This window comes from Symphalangus syndactylus, chromosome 10 (assembly GCF_028878055.3).
Source record: "Symphalangus syndactylus isolate Jambi chromosome 10, NHGRI_mSymSyn1-v2.1_pri, whole genome shotgun sequence".
NCBI lineage: Eukaryota > Metazoa > Chordata > Mammalia > Primates > Hylobatidae > Symphalangus > Symphalangus syndactylus.
In genome coordinates, this window is record NC_072432.2 from 87,842,312 (window position 1) to 87,867,282 (window position 24,971).

Below are 24,971 nucleotides of genomic sequence, written 5' to 3' on the forward strand. Positions count from 1 at the left end.
GGACTGTGCTCCCAGAACCCGAGTGAGGGCATGTGGATGGGGGCTCCCTGCAAGCTGTGGCTGGAGCACTGGGGAAGGCCCTTGCTTCCCCCCATCCACAGCCGAGAGCCCTATTCTGTCGGGCCCCATCCAGTAGGAGCTGCCCCTCAGCCAGCCACTTCCCAGGAGCCATGGAGGTGGAGACTTGGGGGCCCTGGGCCAAGGGCTGTGAGGAACACATGTGAGGGCACTGCCTTCAGGCCTCCTACCGGGTCCTAGAGAAGGAAACAGTGAGGCTGGGCAAGCACTGAGCACAGGAAGGTGCCAGACCCTGCATGATGACCAACTCCCGTGGGCCTCAGGTTAGGTCCATCTAGGTCTGTTTCTTAAAAGGGTGGCCCCAGGCCACCTGCATCACAAGCACCTGGGTACTTGCTAAAATTGAAGGTTTGTGGGCCCCCTTACCTCCCCAAATCTGAGTCTCTGGGGGTAGATCCCAGAAATCTGCATTTTAAGCCAGCTGACGAAACAACTGATGAGCCTGGGGGGTTGGAGGGCCTACGTGGGGACATGGGCACAAGTAGGGACTTCAGCACAATCTTCTTGCCGAGAAGGTGAGGGCCGCCAGATCCCTGGATCTTCTTGCTGGGGTGGCAGGAGAGTGGGGAGGAAATGTTGAGAATGGGGATGTTAAAACACTGAATATAACAGCTACTACCAATTTGGGCTTACTTAAACCCAGCCCATGCTAAGCATTACACACACACTCCTCTGATCCTAAAAGCTCTGTGAGGCTGGGTCTATTCCTGTTTTATGGGTGTGGAAATCAAGAATCAAAGAATAATATGTCCAGATTAGGAACCATGACAACCCTGAGATCTGCAGCTAAGTCTATTGCTAGGGCCCTGCAGTAACCCCTGGGCTAGTCGGCCACTGCAGACCCCAGCAATGAGCCAGGCACATCTAGTGGAGGCTTCCCACATGTTAGAAATTAGTCCAAGTGCTTTGCATAACAACCTCATGGAGCAGGTGTCATTATTATCCGCTTTTTACAAATGAGTACACTGAGGCCTGACAGCTCAGGCTGGTAACATCCAAGTTTCATCTTGAGCGGCCCATCTCTTACGTAATGATGGGGTGTGTCTGGTGGGGGAGTGGGGAGGGGGCATCAGAGACAGACTGAATCCCAGTTCCAGCTACATGTCTATTTTTTATTCAATATATTAAATATATTAATCAGAAAAGTCACAAACTATAAATCCAGGAGAATACACAAATATAAATGTCAGAATCTGTCATTTGTCTTCTTCCTAGAGTGACAGTTTATGTACATGTGGAAGGAGGGTAGGAAGAGAGAGCCAGCAGGAGGCTGGAAAGGCTGCCCAGGCAGGTGGGGCCCATCCCTTCCTCCCAACCCTGCTCCCACCTCAAGCTCTTTCTTCCTGTATTTACAGCAGCACTGGGCTTATTTACAGCACGGCGCTATGTGTTAAAAACGGTTTATCTTACAAAAAAACATAAAGGCCGGGGCCAGGCTGGGGGGATAAGACAAATCGTGGGGTCACCCCCATGAAGGCATCCCCCTCCCCAAGGGCTTGAGCTCCCTGCCAACCTCCTGGAGCAGGTGAGAAGGTGGAGTCATTCTGCAGCTCAAGCCCAGGCTTGGGGTGCTCTGGGGGTCCGTGGACTAAAGGCACGTGGGGTGGCATATGAGAGTGCACATGTGCACACGTGTTCCCAGGCGGGGGTCAGAAGGGCAGCGTGTCCATGAAGATCTTGTCAATGATGGGTGGAGGGGGCACCAAGTCCTCCAGCTTGAGGTAGAAGATGCGCTGCAGGCCCTGGGTGCACAGGGTCCGCAGCTCGGGCAGTTTGCCCAACAGACGTGACAGGCAGCTGGCCGGCTGGGGCTCGCCCGCCACAGCTGCCACGTGCTCTTTCAGGCAGCTGGCGATGCGGTTCTGCAGCTCCTCCACCCGCCGCGGCTCCTGCAGCCCATGCCGGTCTGCGGGAAGGGTACAGGGTTAGCCAAACATCTGAGAACCAGGCCCCCAAAGCCCCAGTCTCCCCAGGCCCCTAAAACTGCTGCCCCTGACCATCCCTCATGCTCTGCTGGCACTTCACAAAAGCGCATTCACATGTTGGCCATTAGTAAGCATCGTCACAAGTCTGAGAAGCAGTAACCCTCATTATCTCATACTCCAAGTGAGAACCCGAGGCCCAGGAGGCTAAAGACTTGCCCAGGGTCACAAACAGGAAATGAAATCCTAATCTAGGTTTTCTGGCTACATCATTGGGTTTTTAAAATCTAGACTGTTCTGAGAAACCCAGCCTCAGAACTCAGCACTCCCTCAGCCCAGAGTACCTCTGATTGTGTTCTATATAGTTGGGTCCCCTGTGCAATTTAAGTGAAAAAAGGAACGAGGGTGGATTCTTTCCTTTAAAAAACAGAGAAATCTGAAAACCTCTGCATTCAACACCAGATTCCATCCTGCAGAACTACATTTACATAAAGTCCAAAACAGGCACAACTAATCTGATCTGCATTGTCAGAAGTCACAGTGAAGGGCTGGGCATGGTGGCTCACGCCTGTAATCCCAGCACTTTAGGAGGCTGAGGCAGGAGGATCACTTGAGCCCAGGAATTCGAGACCAGCCTGGGCAACACAGTGAGATCCCATCTTATGCTTTTTAAATATTTAAATAAAAAGTAGTGGTTACCCTTGGGGAGGGCAAATGACTGGAAGGGGGCACAATAATGGGTTCTGGGGGGCAGTTATGTGCTCTTTCTTGACCAAGGTGCTGGTTGGGTAAGTATGGTTTATGAAAATTGACCATTTGTATACTTTTCTATATGCAGCATAATTGACAGGAAGGTTTTAAAAACAAGCCAACACCCTAGGCCACATACATGACACCTGCAGTCTGGATCCTGACAGTCTGGGACCAAAGGCTCTCTTGGGCTTTAGAGCTGGATGCAGCTAAGCCCATCTACAATTCCTGTGGTCCCTACTTTACTGTTGGTATGAGCCTGGGGCAGTGCAGGGGCCCAGAAAGTGCTAGATCCTGGCCCACCAAACTCCCTGGGACAGTGCCCTCCTGAGAACCAGTCAACCCCCTGACACCCATTCCCTTGGACCTGGTGTGGTGCTGGTCACTCACCGGTGATGAGGACAAGGGCAGAGAGGCAGGCGAAGGCAGGGACATCGACAACCAAGCTGTGCAGGGACCTTGAGAAGGCCAGGATGCTGTCAATCCAGTCGCCGAAGCCACGGGCACACTGCAGCCGGTGTAGCACCAGGCCTGAGCAGAAGATGAGCTTGCCCTCGCCTGGCTTAGACCTGGCAGGCAGATGGGCACGAAGAGCGATCAGGGTGGTTCACAGGCAGGTGTATCAGGGAAAGGGGCTGGGCAGACAGTCAGTAGCTCTCACCTGTACGCCAGGCGGAGGATGAAGAGCTCCAGGAAGGCCGACTCCAGCAACAGGTCCTGGTCAGCTGGTGACAGCTCAGCAAAGCCAGGGATCTTCTCCGCCCACTTGCGGATGACCTCCAGAGAACCGGAGAGTAGGTCGTAGAACTGCTGTACATCCCCAGCATCTTCCTTCCCAAAGCGGGGCAGCACTAGCTCCTGGAACTAGGAAGACGGTCCAGTGGGGTCAGCACCCTAGGCAGGGTCCTGCACCCACCACCACGTACAGCTGTGTCAGACACTTGGATGCCAGATCCCGGGAGTGGGAGTGGATCTGAGATCCTGCCCAGGCTCTCGCTTGCCAAGTCTCACATATTAACCCAGGGCTGCAGCTGCCAGAAGGACACATTTTTCTAATTGGCCACCTGCCTGAGGGGGTGCATTTTCCCATCTGGTTAGCCGAGAGGGGGCTCCTCTCTTTGATCTGTCAAACTGGAGGGAGTAGCTTTTCTTTCTTTCTTTTTCAAACTTCCTTTCTCATTCAGTTCTTCCAGAGGGGGTAGCTCTCCTAACACGCACAAAGGCACTGCATGTGCTCATAGACCTCCCCAAGGCAGACGCGGGGTGGGACCTCACCTTGGAGTAGTCCAGTTTGGCAGTGCTGGGCCCTGAGTCCAGGTGTGCACGGACCAGGGAAGTGAGGAGATTGGCAGGGGAGGCATCTGGGGGCTGCTTGGGTTTTGAAGGTAGCCGGCCCCGCCGCCCCTTCAGGCTGTCTGTTCGGACAACTGCAAAGGAATGGGTAGGGTTGAGGAAGGAAGGGATCTGAGGAAGGGCCTCTCAGCCCAAGCCATGCACACCACTGCTGAGACGCACCCCACCGAGTCCCTAGGACCCAGAGTCCCTCAGATCCAAGGTACCCTACAGGAACCTCCCCCTGCCACCACCCTCACAATCCAGGCAGGTGTAGGCTGCCTCCCTCCAAGGCCTGGGGTTCAGTGGGGTGGAAATAAGACGTGCCCTCCTCTGGGTCCTCTAGGGCAGAAGCCTGGGGGCCCTGCTGGTCCCACTCCACTCAAGCCTACCCTTGCCCCGCTGGGCCGCACCCTAGCCACACACCTTCCTTCACCATGCCCACCGCCAGGCACTTCTGGAAGCGGCAGAACTGGCAGCGGTTTCGCCGCCTCTTGTCCACAGGGCAGTCCTTGTTAGCCAGGCAGATGTACTTGGCGTTTTTCTGCACTGTGCGCTGGGTGGGGGGGCAACACGGAACAGGCTGTCAGAGTGTGGGGTGGGGAGGGGGGACCTAGGGGAGGGGACCGTCCAGATCCTGCTGCCATTGCAGACAAAAGCGCTCTCTGTTCACTGCTATTTTTCTAACATTTGGGTGGCAAGGGAGGGAGAGATAGGGGGTTGGGGGGGGAGAGAAAAGTCTTGAAGACATTGGGGGAGGTTTCCCGCTCTGAGGAAGACCCCAGGACACAATATTGGAGGCCAGGGTCTCCCTGGCAGTCCAGACACCTGTATCTTTTCATGGGCCCTTGTCCGCCTGCCCTCTCCCTAGGGCAGACAGGAGAGGGCCAAGGGGCTTGGGGGTGGGGACGGGAAGCTAAGCAGGCACCATTGCTGGGACAAACACACAGCCTGTTCCCAAGTCCACCCCCAGCCCTCAGGAACCAAACCCTCCGCAGGGATCCTTTCATCTCAGGCCAGGAACATGAGAGCCTGGGGGCACCCCTTCCCACTAGAACGTTGAGTTGGGGGAGGGCAGGCAGAGGAAAACCAGAGGCTCGCCAGGCACCCTTGCAGCCCCTATCTGCCCCTATCTCAACCCTCCCTCCAGTTCTGTGCAATCCCACAGGCCCCTGAGTGTCCTGGCGAATGAAAGCTTCCAGCCCTGGCATCTACGGGTCTCCAGGAAGGCGGCCCACCTGGGGCCGGGCTGATCCCACCCTGCAGGACAGGACTTAGCTAGGAGGAGAACCCAGGGGGAGACCACAGGTCCCAATGGGATGAGGCCAGACTCTCTCCATTTCCAACAAAAAGCCCCACCTGGGGCCGCGCGGTACCTTGAAGAAGCCCTTGCAGCCCTCGCAGGTGCGGACGCCATAATGCTGGCACGACGCGTTGTCCCCACACACAGCACAGCGGCCTTCACTTCCACCTGGGGCCCCGCTCCGGGCCTTGGTTGAGGTCACGGGTGCATCCAGTATCCCCGAGCCCTCAAGGTGTGGAGAAGTGGGTGCCAAACCTGGGAAGGCCGTAGGCATGGAATAGCTCTCTCCCTCCCCCAGCTGGTGGGTGGCCTGTGAGGGGAACAACTTCAGGGGGCTCTGGGCCAGGCTGGGGCTGGGACCGGTGGGAGGACTGAAGGAAAAGAAGGCTGGAGGCTGTGGGGGCCCAGAGGCTTTGGGCAGCTGCTCTGTCCATGCCCGCAGGCCTTCGTAAGTCTGGCTGGGCGAGAAGTGGCTGAATGAGCCATCCCAGGGAGAGAGCTGGGGCGGCTGGAAGCTGGGCGTGGAGGGTGACGGGACTGAGCAGGGGCTGCCATAGTAGTCAGAGCCACTGGAGGACAGGGCCTCATCCACTGGACCACTCAGGGGGCCGGGGTAGCAGCCGTACACCTGGAAGTCCTCGAACTTGAAGGAGGCAGAGGCGGGGGAGGTGGCTGAGGATGAGGATGTGGAGGAGGCCGAGGAGGAGGCTGAGGAGCATGGCTGGACTGTTCCCGGCAGCTGGTAGAGGAAGGTGTCAAACTCTCCTGTGTAGCCGTCCATGAAGGTGCTGAAGCTGGGTAGGGCAGTGGGGGCAGCGGGGGCCGCCTCGGGGCTGGCCAGGTCCATGGTGGGCTTGATAAACTCCGGGGTCAGGGGGTCGCTTGCCAGGTGGTCACGGGGTCCTGGACTCGGTGCTGGTGTCCCATATTGGGCTTGGATACAGGGCATCTCTGGAGAGAGAGGAGACCCCAGGGAGGGAAAGGAGAGTCAGTGGGAAAAGCCTATAGCCTGGTCTCAAAGTATTTGGGCCCCAGAGCAGCAAGGTGGCAGGAATCCCAGCCTAAAGATGGGACAGAGGCACCGGGACCAGAGCACCCAGGAATCCTGACCCCTGGCCTGAGTACCATCTCGACCTAGGTGCCGCAAAGCCCCTGGGCAGCGGCCCAGCGTGAGTGGGCTCCATCAGAAGGCCAGCCACACCCTAGTCAGCCTGGGAACCCTAGGGGAGGCATCCAGCCAGCATTTCTCTGCTGGAACAGGGGGAAGCTGTGTTCCTCCAGCCCCCTGCCCCTGCCCCCTGGGGAAGGCGTGGTGGGGGCTGGGAAAAGGGTGAGTGGGAGAGGCAGCCCAGCAAAGCCTCAGCCCAGCTCCCAGGAGCAGCTCCCTGGTTGTTTCGCCAACCAGGCACTTCCTGGGAATACTCCCAGGCACACCCCAGCCTCTGCAAAGCCCCTTTTCTCCTCCCTTCGCAGTACCTAGGAAGAAGGACATCGGGGAAATGGAAGAGGAGCTAGGAGTGAAAGCCCAGCTGCCTAAGAAGGCAGCCTAATGCAGAGGCCCCAGCCTGTCCCCAGTTTCCACCCCAACCCTGCACACTGAGCAAAGGCAGCAGATCCCAAACCCACCCCAATCCTGCCATCTGGGGCTGGGAAGCCACTCTGCACTGCTCAAGATGCTCCCAGAAGCAAAGAGGAAGGGAACCTAGGCCTCCTCATCGGTAACCTGGCTCCAGACCTTTAAAGGCCATTTGCTGGGGACAGAGGAAGCGGGAGGAAGGAGACCACAGCCCCCTGGACTCCCTGGAGAATGGACAACAGTACCTAAAAAGAATGTTCTGCTGCCCCCAGTTATTTTAATAAGAGAACTCTGAGAGTCCAGCAGAAGACTTAAGGAGAAGCCTGCTGGTGGGTGGGTGGAAGACATTCTGCCCCTGCCTGGGTCCCTTCACTAAAGCGGGGTCTGTGCCCTGAAGAATCCAGGGGCTCAGGCAAAGGAGGTTACACAGCCCCAGTCCTGAGGAGACTGAAGAGAGCCTGAACAGAGATAGCATCATTCAGGCAGATCCTTACGTTCACAGAATGGTCAAAAAATAATGCAGAGGAGGCTCCAGGACAGTCTCCCTCCCAACCTACACGCCTGGGGTCTGCATAAGTCTGGCCTCACCAGTCAACGAGAGAAGCTGGAGAAGAAATCAAGCAGGAACAGAGTACCATAATCGAGGGGTGCAGTGATGGGGACAAAGGCTGTCACCACCTCCTGGCCAAGAGCCCAGGAAGTCCTCTCTGATCCTAGCCTTCCTTCTAACTCCACGGGCCCTGAACAGGGGACCTCCACCCCTAGCCTGACATTCACATAACCAACCAAGACAACAGAGACCCTCGTAGCTTGGGACCCACACACCCAGTGGCACCAGTCCACAGGCATTGCAGCACCCTGCGAGAGGTGAGGGTGGCCACATCTGCCTGCACTAGGACAGCCTGGCCAGGGGAGGAAAGACAGCAGTTGGGCAGAACTGGGCATTCGTTCCTGCCTTATTCAAATCCTGTTTCTCCACCTGGACGTCCCACATCCGGATCAACCCCCATCAATCCCTCCCCCTTCATGCAGGTTCTTAACAACACAAGATATGGACCTACATCTAGCCTCACGGGAGGGGGGAGCAGTCCCACAGGAGGAGGAAGAGGTGGGGTTGAAGGAGGGAGTGGGGAGAATCCGGCTTCAGGCAGGTCTTGGCAACAATGTGGCTTGCACCTGTTCTGCTGAACAAGCCTCAGGCTGCACCCTACCTGTAAAATCCAACAGAGACTAGGGGAGGGGGCATAGGGATGATCAGCATCTGGAGCTGGAATGGTTGGGAGGTATCCTCTAGGCAGCACCGCCCCAAGACTCCAACACTGGCAACTTCTATCCAGGATCCCCAAGGACAAGGGTTTCCACCTCTGTCTGTCTCTCTCTCTCTCTCACTCACACCCCCCCCCCACACAAACACACACGTGATCCAAGCCCCAGCGAAATCAATTCTCCCTGTGCTTACAGAGACCCTGCCCCGAATCCAAGAAGCCTCCTTTATTCAGTACACAGCAAGCAGCCCTCCACAGCTCAGCCACCAAGCCAGTCACTTCCTTCAGTGATCCGGAGGCTTCCTAACGCACCTCAGACAGAAAGGTCAGGGTGGGCAACCCCTGCCAACTCAGCCGCAGCCTCTAAAGTGTTAAGAAAACAACCGGGGCACTGGGAGGGGGCTGACAGGCTGGGAGGAAGGAGGGTCTTTTGGAAATCCAATCCCAGTTGGAGTCGTATGGATCCCAGCAGCGCCAAAGCTCTGTGTATCTGTTCCCCCACGGTGCTGTGACCCCCATCCCCACCCACCCAAGTTCAGAGCACCGTGCGCCCAGCTGGGCACCCTAGGAGACTGAACTAAGGCCAGCTGCCTGCTGGACAAGTCCCTACTCCCGGCGCCAACCCCAACCCCCTACAGCTTCCACCTTGCAGGTAATCAACCTCCCCTACCTCCTACCCCGCACCCAGTAGTTTCCAGTCTGACTTGGGTTCTCATCCCGTTGCGCTACAGCTGCACCATACACCCGCCCTCTTGCATGCTGGCCCTACAACATCCTCTCTGCCCGCGCGTACACCCATCTCCTTCATGCACCGCCCCTAAAAACAGATGCACGTTCCCCGAAGGGAACCTACCCGGCCGGCTCCCGCTGCCCCTGCCCGGACCGGCGCCCCGAGTCTCAGCCTGGTCCCTGGTCCCGCGTGCGCTCCCGAAGTTCTTCTGTGCACTCCCCTAAGTTTCGCAGCCTCAGCCACTGGGACTCCCCGGGCGAGCTCGACCCTCCTCTTAAGCGCTCCGTGACGCACGGGGAGGGGCGGGGGCGCCACTGACGCAGGCCGCCCGTCGAGCTTTGGCCATACAAGGGCGCGGGGGGCGGTGCGGTTCCGGCGGGAGGCGGCCAGGGGGAGGCGCGGCCCGGGGAGCCCGAGGGGGCGGGGCGAGGAGGGGGGGCCTGGAATGTCTGCGCGCGTGACGCACGCGGGGTTCCATTGACGCAGGGAGCGCGGATTGTTTGATCTATAAATAGGCTCCTCGCGCCCGCCGCGCCCGCTAAAAATAGCAGCTCCCAGGCCCACTAGGCTCCCCGCACCGGACCCGGGTCCCAGCTGGGGGACCCCAGGTCCAAAATAACCAGCGGGAGGGCCAGAGCCCAAGAAGGGGCGCTGTGGAGACGCGGCCGCGGGGCTTCCCCGAATGAGGATCTCCTCACCCTCCAGTTGCTCCCGGGAGTCAACCGCGCCCGGTCCCTCCGGCTCCCTCGGAGCCCAGCCCCGCCTTTGCACCTTCCCAAGCCCTTCCTGGAGCCCTAGGGTGTCGCTGCTGCCGCTGCTGGGCGGTCAGGACAGGCCGCGGGCTGGGGCGGGCAACTCGGACACACCCTGGGGAGCCTGCGCCCTCACCTCAGCCCTAGGCGCAACTAGTGCACAGGACGCGGCTTCCCCAGCAGGGTCTCAGGCTGAGAAGCTGCCCGAGACGTCAGTTACAGCCCTCGCTTAGTCCCTCCAGGCAGTCTCCCTACACAGCACCTTCCCGAGGGCAGGCGTTGGCCAGGCCCAAGCTCGGCCAACAGCTCTGGCTCCGCTCCACAGGCTGAACTTGGTTTCGCACCGTCCCCTCCCCAGCCCCTTACAGGGGGAGTGCACCCTAGTTGGGAAATTACCGAATTTCAGAACCGGGTGGAGCCTGAGAAATCTTTTCAAACTTGTGCCAACTCTTCCCCATTTTATAAATAAACAGGCTCAGAGAAATAATGGCACTTGGCTGAAGGTCACACAGCCAGGTGGTGGCACACTGGGTTGGAACCCAGGGCCACAGACTGCTTCTCTAGGGATCTCTCCACACCTCTGATCAATCCCCCTCCCCCGTCCACATCAGGGAGCACCGGCCCTCCCACCCCACCTCTCGCACCCGTGGGGAGGCAGCTCTGACCAGTTATCACCTGCCCGGTAGAGTGTGGAACAGCCCGCCAGGGCCCTGCTGGGCACAGACCAGGCTTCAGCCATCTGGAGTCTTTCCTGGTTTGGCCGTCACCCCTCCACCCTGATCTCTCCTGAGCCTGGTGAGCCCTCACGAAAAGGTAAGAGCAGAGGGAAGGGCAAAAAAACAAAAACAAGGAAAAGAGAGCCCTGCCACCCCACTGCGACCCCCATCCATTCCCCTTCTCCCATGTAAGTCAATATCCATGAGTTTCTGCTTCCATTGAGCCTGCACCCACCCACTCAGTTCTCAACTCATCTGGTCACTCCATAGGACTTCCTCTGCCCCGGAGGCTCTGCCTGCTCCTGATTTCTGCCCTCAACCCCCATCACAGGTTTCCCACACCCTTGTCTCCAGCTCCCACTTCTGCCCACTCAAAGGTCCCACAAGCACCTCAAATTTCATCTGTTCCAGACAGAACTTGTCATTTCTGCACCCTCTGTCTGCCACCTAATCTCTGCTCCTGATGCCCCATTTGCAACTTTTCATTGTTTCCTGAAATTCTTTTTTGGAACATCTCTTGGGTCCTTTCCTCTCCCCGTTTGTGTTTTGTTTTGTTGTTTTTGAGACAACGTCTTATTCTGTTGCCCAGCCTGGAATGCAGTGGCACCATTACGGCTTACCGCAGCCTCGACCTCCCAGGCTCAAGCCTCTTGCCTTGGCTTCCCAAAGTGCTGGGATTATAGGCATGAGCCACTGCACTCAGCCTCTCCCGCTTTCCCACTGCCAGCCACAGCCCATGCCTCAGTGGTCCCACAGACCAACTGCCTGCTCCCAGCGACCACTCCTCCTTGCCCACACCCATGAAGACCATCCATTAGCCTGCCTGTCTCCTCTTTCTAAAGCCTCACCGTCCACCACAGATGGAGCAGTCTTCATACACAGTTGACCTTTGAACAACACGTTTGAACTGTGTAGGTCCACTTATATGGGGATTTGGGGATTTTTTCAATCCAACATGGATCCAAAAACCCACATATACAGAGGGCCAACTTTTAGTATCTACAGGTTCCACAGGGCCAACAGTGAGACTTGAGTATTCACAGTACAAGTTGGGGTCCTGGAGCCAACCCCCTTCATATACCAAGGGGTGACTGTAATGCTGATGGCATTCAGTCATCTGGTCAGAACCTGCCAGAACCCTCCATGCCAGCATACAGTCTCAACGTGAATGCGTCTGCAGAGAGCTCTGGGTTGCTCCAAACCATCTTCCTTCAAGGCCACTGGTTGAACGTGAAGTGTGAGCAGGATGATGCCAATTGGACCCATCCAGGATCCCTGCCTCATTTCAGCCACAGTTTTGCTTTTCTTTCTGTTAGGCTTTTCCGTAAGATTTTGCTTAGATTTTGTGGAATCCTTTTGTGGAAAATGACCCCACAGCTTAAAAAAAAAAAAAAAAAAGAAAGGTTTAAAACCACGTGTAGAATTCAAGTCCTCCCATTCTGCAGATTAGGAGTTAAGGGTTCCAAGAGGAGCTGCACCTTGCTCAGGAGCACACAGCAAGTCGTGCTTGATCCCAGCTGTGTCACAGGCTGGCTTCCTCACCTAGCACCCACTTTGCCCCAGGATGTCTCCCTCCACCCCAGCAGGGCCTTCCCTAGAAAAGAAAACTAACTTTTTTTTTTGAGATGGAGTCTCGCTCTATCGCCCAGGCTGGAGTGCAGTGGCAGAATCTCGGCTCACTGCAAGCTCCGCCTCCCGGGTTCACACTATTCTCCTGCCTCAGCCTCCCGAGTCGCTGGGACTACAGGTGCCCGCCACCACGCCAGCTAATGTTTTTGTATTTTTAGTAGAGACGGGGTTTCACTGTGTTAGCCAGGATGGTCTTGATCTCCTGACCTTGTGATCCACCCGCCTTGGCCTCCCAAAGTGCTGGGATTACAGGCATGAGCCACCGCACCCGGCCAAAATAAAACCAATTTTAATAGGTAGCAAAAGATGATCAGCCAAGCCAGTGTTCTTCCTGCCAACCAGCAAGAACAAGTGCGTTATCTGTGGCTTGACCAGTCTGTGCTCTATCTCAGCCTTGCTAGCTCTTTTTTTGTTGTTGTTGTCGCCCAGGCTAGAGTGAAGTGGCGCGATCTCGGCTCACTGCAAGCTCCGCTTCCCAGGTTCACGCCATTCTCCTGCCTCAGCCTCCCGAGTAGCTGGGACTACAGGCGCCCGCCACCACGCCCAGCTAATTTTTTGTATTTTTAATAGAGACAGGGTTTCACCATGTTAACCAGAATAGTCTCAATCTCCTGACCTCGTGATCCGCCCCCCTCGGCCTCCCAAAGTGCTGGGATTACAGGTGTGAGCCACTGCCCCCGGCCCAGCCTTGCTAGCTCTTTGAGAGTTGAACCAGCCTCAAGCTCAGGCACCCTCCTCTCCTCCTCACAACTTGGCATTTGTAAAAAGTGGCACAGACCATCCTGTGGGGCAGGCCTACCCATAAGCCCAAGGAAAACTGAGTGTGGTGAGGAGCTGTCCAGGTCCCTGGTCTGAATCTCAGCATCTAGCCTCCAGATCTGGGCCTGCAGCCCAAGCCCCACCTCCCCAAGCTGCTGCAGGTTATGGAGGCTGCAGTCCTGCTGCCCCAAAGCCTGGAGGAGGATAAGGAACTACAGCTGCCACCTGGTCGTGCTTGCAGGGGTGGGAGATGGTGGGGGTGCTCAACACACCACATTCTGAAAATAAGTAAATAAGGAGAAAAAGGCAAAGTCCCTCTGTGGAAACACAGGTGGGGCCACCAATGCAGGTTCCCGTGTGGAGTACCTAGCCTAAGACAGAGGTGAGAGAGGTGAAAGGGGCTTGGGGATCCCAGGCCTTGTGGGCCCTCCAGGGAGGATGGCCTGGGCCTCTGAGAGAGTGGGGTCCAGCTAGTGGAACTTTGGAGAAAGGCACAATTGACATGGATTTTGGGAGGCCTAAAACAAATGCTGGTCCCAGACTGGCCAGAGACTCCCAGCAGACACCCCTCCAAGCCTAACCTTCAAGAACAAGGTCAGAGGCCGGGCGCGGTGGCTCAAGCCTGTAATCCCAGCACTTTGGGAGGCCGAGATGGGCGGATCACGAGGTCAGGAGATCGAGGCCATCCTGGCTAACACAGTGAAACCCCGTCTCTACTAAAAATACAAAAAAATTAACCGGGCGTGTTGGTGGGCACCTGTAGTCCCAGCTACTCGGGAGGCTGAGGCTGGAGAATGGCGTGAACCCCGGGAGGCAGAGCTTGCAGTGAGCTGAGATCGCGCCACTGCACTCCAGCCTGGGGGACAGAGCAAGACTCCGTCTCAAAAAAAAAAAAAAAAAAAAAAAAAAAAAAAAAAAAAGAACAAGGTCAGAGTGAACAGCTAATTGTCGGGGAGATGGGGTAGGAGGGAACAGGTAATAACGAGAGAGGTATCCAAAACTAGAGACAGGGACCTGGAGCTAAGGCAAGGCCATGACAACATGGAAGGGCGGAGAGAGATGTCAGGCTGGAGACAAGAGACAGCCCCACCCAGTCAGGCCCCCACACCACGGCCCAGCCTATCCATCTGCCCTCATCACCCCAGTTCCCCACCAACCCCATATAAGGACCTCGAGCTAAACCTTTCCACCACCCACCTTGCACATACTGTTTCACCCACTATGCATATTGTTTCCCTTCCTCCTAGTAGCCTCCTGAGTAGCTGGGACTACAAGCGCCCGCCACCATGCCCGGCTAATTTTTTGTATTTTTAGTAGAGACGGGGTTTCACTGTGTTAGCCAGGATGGTCTCGATCTCCTGACCTCGTGATCCACCTGCCTCGGACTCCCAAAGTGCTGGTATTACAGGTGTGAGCCATCGCACCCGGCCCAAATTTTATTTTAAAATAGCCACGCCTGAATGAGAGAAACATATTTCTTCATATGGATCCAGATGCAGATGGAACTTATTGAGAACAAATTCTTTCAAGTGTGTTCTTCTGAAAGTACAGTGGCTGTTTCTCATTATATATTTGTTCTATCAACAGATAGAGCACAAGTACGGTTAGCAGGGAATGCAATATTTCATAGTAGAAAGGGGTCCTCCTGCTGACAACACAGTTTATTTTCTGAGCAGTTCACCAGGCCCTTACCCCTCCTAGTCAAATCTTATGGGGCCCAGAGATTTATCGTGTACTCAGACCCATCCCTCACCCACCAGTATGTGAACACCATGAGGACAAGGGCACTGTCTCCTAGTCCATGGTGGGAAGATCCTTTGTACATACTCAGTAGTAAGTAGCCCAGGGCAGGCCCCAAATGAGCAGCCAATGTCCACCACCATTCCCCAGCCCAGAGGGTAGGGGTGGAGATGGGTAAACGGGATGAAGGAAGTGGAATTACACAGCCCTTTTCCCACGCTGCCCCTCCACCTTGGGCTGGGCCCCACCCCTACTGAGTAGAGGTCAGGAACTTGCCCTACTTTCACTGAGACCGTCCCCACCCATGGGCCTCCACACCCTTCCCCTGGGGTGGGCAGAAGGAGTGAGCTTCGCCTTCTCCCGCTCAGAAGTGGCCCTGGGAGCTTCCCCTCCTTGGCCCCAGGGCCTATTGCCAGCCCTGACCTGGCCACTTCCTCCTCCTGCTCTGGCAGTGGGCAGGGGGATTTGTACTGTGGGCAGGGAAGCACTGCCTACTGCCCTGGGGGCTTCCCATGGGCAGCTCTGGGAACCAGGGGTGAAAGGTCAGGCCCAGGCCCCTGGCTCTGCTCTCCTGGCCCTTGCCCAAGCCCTACCATGAGCACATGTATCACTAACTCCCCAAAACCAGCCTCCCAGGGACGCAGGCAGGTCAGCCAGTGGCCACACTCCTCCCCTCAGCTCTCAGCAGGGGCGAAAGATGGAAGAGCTATCAGAGGCATCTTTGTCCAGGAGCTAGCAAGCCTAGTCTCTTGCCCTCTCCAAGACTGCCTCCTCATCTGCCTAATACAGACATCACCAGTCCCAGTGCTGGTAGAATTCAGTTCACAATGGAAAGGAGAGGTTCAACATCCAAATGTAGCACTGCCTGGGGCCTGGGCTCCCCCCCTGTCGTGGGAAACCTGTAATGGCAAGTGAGAGTGGAAGTGGGGAGGCAGCAGTACCTCCAGGGCACAGGGAAGTGCTACAGGGGGATGGGTTCCAGGACCCCGACATATATCAAAATCCATGCATACTCAAGTCCCGCCCTCGGCCCTGTGGAACTTATGTCTGCAATGGGACAACCATAGCGACCTGCAGCCGAATCCTGGGGCTGGCAGGGAGGGCGGCAGGGGCAGGAGATAGCAGGGTCCTCAGCTGGATGGGGGAGCCAGCAGCCCTCCTGCTCCAGGAACTACAGACAAACAGTAACCCCATCTCTACTTCTCCCATTCCTGGGCTGAGTGAGAGGAAAAGTGTGTGCCCAGAGATGTGGCTCTACCCAGCACTGGGAGAATTCCAGACTCTGTATGCAGCGAGTGGTCAATTAATACTCTGGAAAGAGCTAGTTAATTAAGGAGGTCAGGCTATGGCCACAGAGGCTACCTTCAGTCCAGTGATTTCTCTACCCCTCCCTCTCAGGCCAGAAGAAATTAACATACAGCACAAAAGAATAAGATCAGACTTCAGGAAGAACAGCCAGACGGGGCTGGAAAACACAGACAAGATCACGGAGTTCCTTTGGGAAAGGCTGCCCCATGCCTTGAAGCTCCCTCGGTTTCCCTCTCAGTCTCTTCAGCTCCTGGCCAGCTCTCTTCTCTCGCCTTGGAGGGTCTCCCACCACCTTGCAGAACATCAACACCCACCAAATTCCCTTGCCTCTGCCCAAGGTCTCCACCCAGCCTAAGTGGGCAAAATTTCAAATTCCAAAATAAAAACTCTCTGATAACGAGTCCCAGCCGGAAAGACTGATGCACTTTCCTATTGTTAAAGTATTTTTAGTCACAGGCTCTGGATTCGTTTAGAGACTCACGTTCAGAAAGGGGAAAATTTTTTTTGAGAACTGGGAAGGAGAGCACAGCAGCCTCCCACGTAAGGAGCTGCTGCCTGTTCCGTGTCGGGCCAGAGTCCCTGGCCCAGGTCCCGGAGCATGTTTGTGGCAGGCTGGTTGGCAGACTTGCCAGACCTCTCTCCAGCTCTGCTTCTCAGGCACCCAAAGCAGCTGGGAGGCCCAGCAAGGGCCCGGCAAGCGGGACAGGCCAGGGGCTGAGGGCTCAGCAGGACGCCAAGCCCCTGGCCCAGCCACTCAGTCCCAACTACTGGGGGCTCAGGGGCCCCACTCAGAAGCCAATCCTGAGATACCCCAATGGACACCAAACTCGCCACAGTGACCAGTGCCTCATCCAGGCGGGGTGGAGAGGAGAGGAGGACGGAGACCCTGTGGGGAAGCTCTGAGGAAGGAGCTAGACCGCATTACCTGTCTCTGTCCACCTCTCCCAGTTCTCAGTCACAGCATTCAGAAGTCCAACTACCGTCATCCAGCTGTGGTCAAGCTGCACACTCATGCCTCCAGTTGTCGGCCACCCTTGCTTCCTCCCAGCAGCCCAAGGCCAAAGGGTTTGGCATGACAGTCACAATGGGAAAAAATCCAAACAGCCCAGCTCCCATTCCTCAATGTCCCTGTCCCAACACTCACCAGCTTCCTCCTCACGACCTGCTTTGACTCTGGAAAAAGGTCCCAGACAACCGCACGAAGGGAGAATCCCAAGATTGGTTGGGGGCTCTTCCTGGCAGCCTCAGGGAGCCCTGTGGGGAGAGACGTGCTGCCCAGCCAGCCTATCCTCACAGCCGAGGCTGGGCAGCAGCTGAGCGAGCTCTGGATGTGGTGCTGCCTCCAAGCCGGCGTGTCCTCCTCTGTTTATATAGCAGAAACCAGAGCCGGCCTCTGGGGATGGGGGGAGCCACTTTGGGCCCTCTTGGCTGGACCTGACTTTGGCCCAGGTCAGCAAGAGCCCAAAATAGTCAGCTGACGGGAGCCCCAGCATGAGCGTGACCCTGGGCCCGTGCCCAGGCCTGGCAGACAGGTACCCACGTCACAAGACCAGCAGCTCTAGCACTCATGGGGCCCCGGTTGGCAGCCCCTCAGGGTGGCCTTGGCAGTATATCTGGCATGGGAGTTCCACCCAATCACCACCATCACCCAGACAACAAGGGAAACACAAGGAATTCTGCCCACCAGGGCTGCTGTGTACCCAGAGGGAGGGCTGGGTGCTCAGGAAGCTGGGTCTGGACTGGGGGCGGATGTAGGGGCCAAGTTGAGGGAGGGACACCTGGCCACTGCTGTCATCTTCACTCACGTGCTTCCCAAGTCCAGATCTCCAGCTGACCAAAGAACACCTGCCTCTTCCCCTTACAGTAATTCCTCTCCCTGCCTTCAGCCCGAGGTTGGTGGTACAGCACCTGCTGCCATCGGGAGGCCAGGTGCACACCCAGCCCCGCCCCCAGAACGGGAGGCCCTGCTTTCCAGGGCTTCCCCCTTCCCTCCAGCCTGGGACCAGACACCCCATCCTCCCCACCCCAGCCACCTCTCTGGGGCTCTCTGCACCCTGAACGCTGACCCCCCAGAAGGCAACAGTGTTTGGGAAGCTGAGGGAGATACTGAGCCAGTGCGTGCTTCATCCAGGATTTCTCAAGGCCTGGGAGGGCTGCTGCTCAGAGATGGCCCTCTTCCAGGGAAAGAGGAAGGGAATCTCATGACCCCTGTCTGGGGTGTAAGGCGGAGCACCAGCTCCTTTAGGCACAGAACCAGGACTACAGTGCCCTTGGCCCCATCTCATGTCCCCAGGAAAGGCCTGCTGGAAATCCCATTCCTGTCCTCCACCTCTCAGCCCCAGATCAGTGTGGGCCTTCTCTGGAAGCACCCTCAGTCAAGGAAGGTATGTCTTCCACAGTCAGACCAGGTGCCTGTGCTTGCCAGCCACCCAGGAGGCATGGTTCTGGGCTTGGCTCTACACATCCTCACTGCAGGACCCCTGGAAAAGTCATTTCTCCCCTCTGTATCTAAGTCTCCTCTTCTGTAAGTGAAGGAGATGTGCTAGATCACCAGTAGTGGAAGGGCTGTCCTGCCTTCCCATTCACAGAAGCCACCCCCCACACCACAGACTCCATAGACCCTCAGGCCTGCCGCGGTGAGGAGGGGCAGGCACCATGCTTTCCACGGGGAAGGGAGGTCCCGGCCTTCCCTTCATGCACTCACCTGAACAAGTGTCTACACCCGGGAGACAGGCCAGCTCCCCGCTGCCACGTCTGCCCCATGATGCTCCCAGCCCAGCCCCCAGATACTCTATTCTACCCTATCTGCTTCCTGGAATCAGGCACATGCTGCCTTGGGAGCAGCTGTCATCTCCTACTCCCACCAGCCCATGTCACCTGGGCCCAGAGCCCTCCAGCCTATCCTGCCAAGAAAATAAGGCTTCTCCAGTCCCCACACTCACATTACCCCCACTTCTGAAGAAATCAGATCCTGCACACTGAACAGCACCTCAGCTGCCACCTCCCCAGGGCTTCCCCTCCATCCCCCTAACCACATCCACTTTGGGCAGCTCCACCCCCACCTCTGCCCCCCAACCCCACCTGCTGGAGGGGTGTACAAAGGACAAGAGCAGAGCACTTACCACTCTGGATGGACCAACAGGCCTTGGCCAACCACATTATCCGGTCCGCCTTCAGGGCCCAGCAGAAGGAGCCAGGCTGCCTTGGAGGGGCAGGGCCTGGCCTCTGTCCATGGTGGAGGCCTACAGAGGGAGAGTGGATGTGAGTGAAGAGAAACCAGCCAGCAAGCACATTCCCTGGAGACAGCATGACCAGGACACGCAGGAATGGGAGCAGTGGCAGGACCTAGGCCACAAGAGGGGGACAAGCCAGCACCCAAGGACCTCCCTGGGTTAGGCATCGCAGCCTGGGGGCCAAGGCCCCAGGCAATCTGCTTCCAGGGGTGTAGGGTGTGGCCAGGAGCTGCTGACAGCATCTGGGGCATTTCAGAGCCATATAGACACATCAGCATCTAGCCCCTCCACCTCATACCCTTCCCAGCTCTCGGCCTTTGACCTGCACAAAAGGGCATGTTGCAGGCACAGGAAGGGAGCTACTGTGAGGACAGAGCAGAATACCCCTCTCTCCTTAAGGGGCTCCAGTTTGGCCCCTAAAGCCTCGGAGGCCCCCAAAAGGCAGGGGCTCCACTCAGAGCAGAGTGGATGTGGGATCCCAGACTGTCTGGGTTCGAATCCTAGCTCCACTGCTTATCACCTCGGGCAAATTACATAATCTCTTTGTACCTCACGCTCCTCATCTGTAAAAATGATGACATCTGTAAAATTAACAATCACAGGGTTATCAGCAGGCTTTAAAAAAAAGCTAATGTGTAAAAGACTTAGGACAGCCGGGCGCGGTGGCTCACGCTTGTAATCCCAGCACTTTGGGAGGCCGAGGGGGGCGGATCACGAGGTCAGGAGATCGAGACCATGGTGAAACCCCGTCTCTACTAAAAATACAAAAAAATTAGCCGGGCGTGGTGGCGGGCGCCTGTAGTCCCAGCTACTCGGAGAGGCTGAGGCAGGAGAATGGCGTGAACCCGGGAGGCGGAGCTTGCAGTGAGCCGAGATTGCACCACTGCACTCCAGCCTGGGCGACAGAGCGAGACTCCGTCTCTTAAAACAAACAAACAAAAAACACTTAGGACAGTGCTAGATACACATATCTACTACATATCATTATTAGGAGAAGTTCAATGAGGACACACACATAAAAGCTGGCCCCAGACCCTGGTTCCTAGTCCAAGGAGCCCTGGGTACCTGGCCTCTCCTTCCAGGGTGGAAGCCAACTGTGTGCCTCACCCCACACCCCAGCCTCTTCAGCTCTCCCCCAACCCCGTTCAGCCAGGGTACCTTGACCCACATCTCCCCTTCTCTTCTTCCATCCCCTCCAGTGCTCTCTCCTCTCGACTACGTGCCAGAGTGAGGGCAGGACCAGGCCTTCACTGGCTATTGGACTGCCCTTCAGACTGAGATGAGGTCTGGGAAAAGAGAAGGAGATGACGGGAGCTAGGAGGGGCAAAGAGGAGGAGGACCCCAGAGGGTGGGCAATGGGCTTCCTCACCCTCCTGACCTCTGCCCAAGGTCTAAGGCCAAGGGGAGATCCTCGGGCCCACAGTACCCAGGCTCTCCCCTCACGACATTGCCAGCACCCGTCCCTCCCGATCCTGTGGGTATGATGGGAAGCAGGAAAAGGCCACAGGAGACGACGGAAGGGAGGGCAGACTGGAACGTCTGGAGCACCTTTAACCCCAAACAGAAAGCAAGACAAGGCTTCCAACCTGCCCTGGCCCATGGACTACACCTGCTTTCCAGGATGACAGTGTCATCCTCCCATCCCCCGGAAACTGGTCTGTAGTTTCCCCCAGCCTTGTCTTTTGTCCCTACCACCCCACTGCTGGGGAGGAAGGGGAGGAAGGGTAGGGAGGGCCAAATACCACCTACCATAGTTAGGCCCAACCTGAGTGCCCAGGTCTTCCCCATCTGGTTCTCAGAATGGGGGCCAGAGTCTGGCACCAGGTGGTGCCCACAAATGATTCATAGCATCTTCAAACAGGTATCTGTTTCCCCGCCTGTTCCACATCAAAATGCCCCCCTCAATAGTCACACCACAAGCATTCTCTGAGGACCCCCTGGGAGCCAGGCAGTGTGCCTCGAACAGGAGAGCCAACAATGAGCACACCAAGATCCCAAGAGCCCCAGGAGCTGATAAGGGATGAACCAAGGTCAAGTACAGTCTGCACTGTGCAGAGAGCAAACCAAAGGCTGAGTGGGCTTGGAGGAGGAGAAAGTGACCCCCAAAATGGGGGGACCATCAGGCCAGACTTCAGTCCCCAGCTCCTGCTCCCCACCAACCTCATTTCCCAGCCACTCACTTGTGGTCCCGTCATGTGGGCCTTCTCTCCCCACTCAGGGCCTCTGCATCTGCCATTCCCTCTGCCCAAAACTGGCTCTTCCTCATCAACCAGGTTTTCATTCCCATGTCACTTCCCTGAACAGCTTGCACCCCCACCCCACCACACTAGCCTGATTTTATTCATCATAGGTCTAATGTTCACATCCGTTCACTGGTTTATCACCTGTCTACCCGACCAGAATCTCAGGACGCTGTCCATCTCAATCACTGCAGTCTGCAGTCTCTAAACCCTGCTCAGCACTGGCAGGTGCTCAGTAAGTGTCTGTGGAAGGGTGGGGGATGCACATGCCTGAATTGGAGCTGTGCTGGGAGGAAGGTCAGCTAGGTGGGGAGAGCATTCCAGCGCAGGAGCTGTCCCTTCCATTTGGGGGCAGATCCAAGAGCCAGAGCAGAAGTTCTTCTTTATGTTGAATCACATCCCTGACTCTAAAAGTCCCCAGCCCTGGATCCCAGCTCTGTCCCCTGCACTGGTCTACAGGAAGCCTCATTCTAGTCCTTCCTAGCAAGTATTTTAGTCTTTTCGTAACTAAACTGCCCCTTGCAACAGGACACCGCTGACAGGCCCTCTGCCTGACAGGTCCTGGTGGCCTCCTGGGTACAAGCTCTGCATTGGCCAATATCCCTACCCAGAAGTGGGCATATTACTATTATTAGCAATAACAACAGCAGCTAATATTTGTTAAACATGTGCCAGATACATTAAGCACTTTACATGCATTTTCTCATTTCAGCCTCACAATGCTATGAGGAAGGGATTATTATTATGCACATTTTACCAATGAGGAAACTAAGGCCAAGAAAGAAATGTTAAGCAACTTGCCCAAGGTCACACAGCTAGGAATTGGCAAAACTGGGATTAGAACCCAGGGAGCCTAACCAAGGAGTCCAGAATCAGGCATTCTTGCTCCCCCTGCCACCCACTAGGACCTGTGTAGTGGATGGAGGCTTCACACTGCACAGAGCAGTCCCACAGCCTCCGTCCAGAGAGCAGGGCAGAAGCTAAGGGCCTGGGTCCCTGGGCCTTTGAGCCAGGCACAGGGCCTGAACTCCTCAGCTGACTTTCTGAAGTCCAGCACAGGCCTCAGCACAGGCCTCGTCAGTCACATTCACATCGTTAATCTCGGCCCATCCTTCTGCCCAGTTACCTTCAATTAGAATCTTGACTTTATACTGTGCACTTGTCATTCCTCACAGCTCTGGATGACTACAAGGAGTCGGCTGACTTCCTTTTTAAGTCTCCATCCAAGTCACTGATCTTAAACGTTCACTTGCAGTAGGTCTAGGAGCAAGCCTTGTAGCCCCACCACTAGGGCCCCAAGCCAGGCCGACGACAGCCCCCAAATCCATCAGCACCCAGTGGGCATAACTGTTGTGAACCTACCGACCTCTGCCCAGCCTGCGTTTTCCCAATGTGCCCCTAATACTAGCCCCACACCCAAATTAACAATTCACTGTAAATAAACCACCTCTGCAGCATTTCTCCCATCCACCACGTCATCTATCAAAAACGAAGCCATAAAAAGGGAAGGAGCCTGCCAGGCGCCGTGGCTCACGCCCTGTAATCCCAGCGCTTTAGGAGGCCGAGGCGGGCGGATCACAAGGTCAGGAGTTCGAGACCAGCCTGGCCAATATGGTGAAACCCTGTCTCTACTAAAAATACAAAAATTAGCCGGGCGTGGTGGTGGGCGCCTGTAGTCCCAGCTACTCTGGAGGCTGAGGCAGCAGATTCGCTTGAACCCGGGAGACGGAGGTTGCAGTGAGCCGAGATCACGCCACTGCACTCCAGCCTGGGCAACAGAGCGAGACTCCATCTCAAAAAAAAAAAAAGGGTGGGGGGTGGGGGGGAATGAGCCAAGTCAAGGAACTGCGCCCCGCCCTCCACACAGCCCACCATGGTAAGGAGGTCTGGAAATACAGACCCTCCCCCCGCCCCTACCCCAACCAACATAAGGAGGGAAGATGCTGCGGCAAAACAACAAAACAAAAAAAAACACGCCTGGTAGACACAAGCCCCGAGTCCTAATCCGCAGCTCCGCCCGACTCCAAGAGACCCCCAGCCTTGCTTTCTTGACTCGGTCCCGCGAAGGGGCTGCATCACGCAGCATCGGTCCCTCCCGGCTGGGTCTCCTGGCAGACGAGCTCCCGCGCTCCTGGAACCGGTTCCCGCAGCCGGCGGAGAAATGGAAGGAATTTCTCTGGCCTGGCCACCTCCAGCGCCCCTCGTGGGCCAAACCCCACCCTTGGCGGGCTGGGAAGAGAAAGCCTTGGCCGTCGCCCTTGGGGGCTGACTCGGAGCCAGCGGTTCCGCTGGGAATCCAGTCCCTCCCCCCGACTCCCCAGTTTCCAAGCGGGACTCCGGCGTGGCCCCGAGCCCGCCCCAAGGCATCCACCGAAGACCCAAGATTGCCCAGCCTCTCGGGGCCCACCTCCCGCGACCCCGGCGGCCCCTCACCTGGCCCCGCGGGCTCCGCTCGCCTCTCCACCCCCGCTTTCCGGGGTCGCGCACCAGCCGGCCCTGAGCTGCTCTGCGCCGCAGAGGCGCCCATGCCTGGAGGCCGGGGGTCGCGGGCGCCGCGAGGGGACCCCCGCGAGTTCCGCCGCCGCCGCCTCGCGCTCCTGCAGCCGCGCCGCAGCCACTCGGCGCCCCCCGCCCCCGGGAAGCCCCCCGCCCGCAGTTCCGGCCGCACGGCGCCCCCCGCCCCCGCGCCCGCGGCCGCCCGCGCTCTGTCCCAGCCCCGGCGCGCCTCCCCCGGCGGGCGGGGCGGGGACCGTGACGCGCGCCCATTGACGTCTCCGGAATCCCGGCGGCGGCGGCCGACGCAGCCTCATCAATGGGGCTAAAAATAGCGGCGCCCGGAATAGCCGCGAGCGCCCCGCCCCGCGGCTCCCCCCACGCCGCACACCCGGTTACATAACCCGCGGCCAGAGCCCGGGAGCTGGTTCTCAGGTGAGGGTGCCGAGGCCTCGCTCACACCTCCCGAGGCTGAGCACCTGGGGCTAGGTTATAAATAAACTTATCCGGGGCTTCCCCAGGAACAGGTGGAAAGAGCGAGGCCCAGAGAGACTCGGTGGCGGCCCAAAGTCACACAGCGATTCGGCTGCTGGCGAGGAGAGGGCCTGGCCTTTGAGTCTGCGGGCGCCCTGCCTGCATCGCTTGGCATTCATGCCACCCCAAGGGCAAGGAACCCAGGTAGCAGGGCACCCAGCTTCCACACGAGAAGGCAGCTTACAGAGAAATAGGACTTCCTCCGGAAGAGGGCACTTCCCGAGGCGGGGGTACAGGCCCTGGCAAAGCCCAAGTGATGGATTCACTGATCTGGCTGCTCCCATACCACTGTGTGACCTAGGGCAGTCACTTGACCTCCTGAGCCTCAGCTTCCTCATCTCTAAAACAAAGATATGATCAGATTATCCACCCTGTCTGGCTGTCAGGATGATAACAGCTGTGGAGGTGCCTTGTACACAGTAGATACTGAGTTAGTTCTCCCTGCTCTCCCCAATCCAAAGGAGTGCTTAATGCACTCAGAGGCCCACCACGGTGGCCAGGAAGCCCTGGGAAGCCCACCCTCCTCTGACCAGAGTCTCCAGGCCCAGGCTTCCATGGTAAGAATCTTCCTGGGGGTGCAGGCACTCGGAAGGTTTCTCTCTCCCAGGTGA

General features: G+C 57.2%; 1 protein-coding gene across 6 annotated transcripts; it reads right to left on the bottom strand.

Moving 5' to 3' along the window:
* Positions 1 to 1,169: 1,169 nt before the first annotated feature.
* Positions 1,170 to 23,977, bottom strand: NR4A1 (nuclear receptor subfamily 4 group A member 1). Of its 6 annotated transcripts, none has more exons than XM_055294760.2 (8): positions 23,767 to 23,977; positions 18,983 to 19,102; positions 5,459 to 6,336; positions 4,509 to 4,638; positions 4,026 to 4,177; positions 3,412 to 3,614; positions 3,141 to 3,319; positions 1,170 to 1,984 (listed from the first exon to the last, which is right to left on the bottom strand). In XM_055294760.2, exons 1-8 carry the CDS (start codon positions 23,858 to 23,860, stop codon positions 1,728 to 1,730), a joined length of 2,013 nt encoding a protein of 670 aa, XP_055150735.2. In that variant the 5' UTR covers positions 23,861 to 23,977; the 3' UTR covers positions 1,170 to 1,727. The 6 variants fall into 6 exon arrangements, with proteins under 6 accessions (XP_055150735.2, XP_063467310.1, XP_055150736.2 ...); XM_063611240.1 differs by lacking the exon at positions 23,767 to 23,977 and adding an exon at positions 23,311 to 23,514; XM_055294761.2 differs by lacking the exon at positions 23,767 to 23,977 and adding an exon at positions 22,460 to 23,496.
* Between the last annotated feature and the right edge of the window lie 994 nt (positions 23,978 to 24,971).

Coding starts and splice junctions, on each gene's coding strand:
- NR4A1 (XM_063611240.1), bottom strand. CDS start 23,419: ATGCTGCGTGATGCAGCCCCTTCGCGGGACCGAGTCAAGAAAGCAAGG. Junction 3,615..4,025: donor CCAAACTGGACTACTCCAAG/GTGAGGTCCCAC, acceptor CCGTCTTCCTAG/TTCCAGGAGCTAGTGCTGCC. Junction 1,985..3,140: donor TGCCCTTGTCCTCATCACCG/GTGAGTGACCAG, acceptor CCCTTCCCGCAG/ACCGGCATGGGCTGCAGGAG.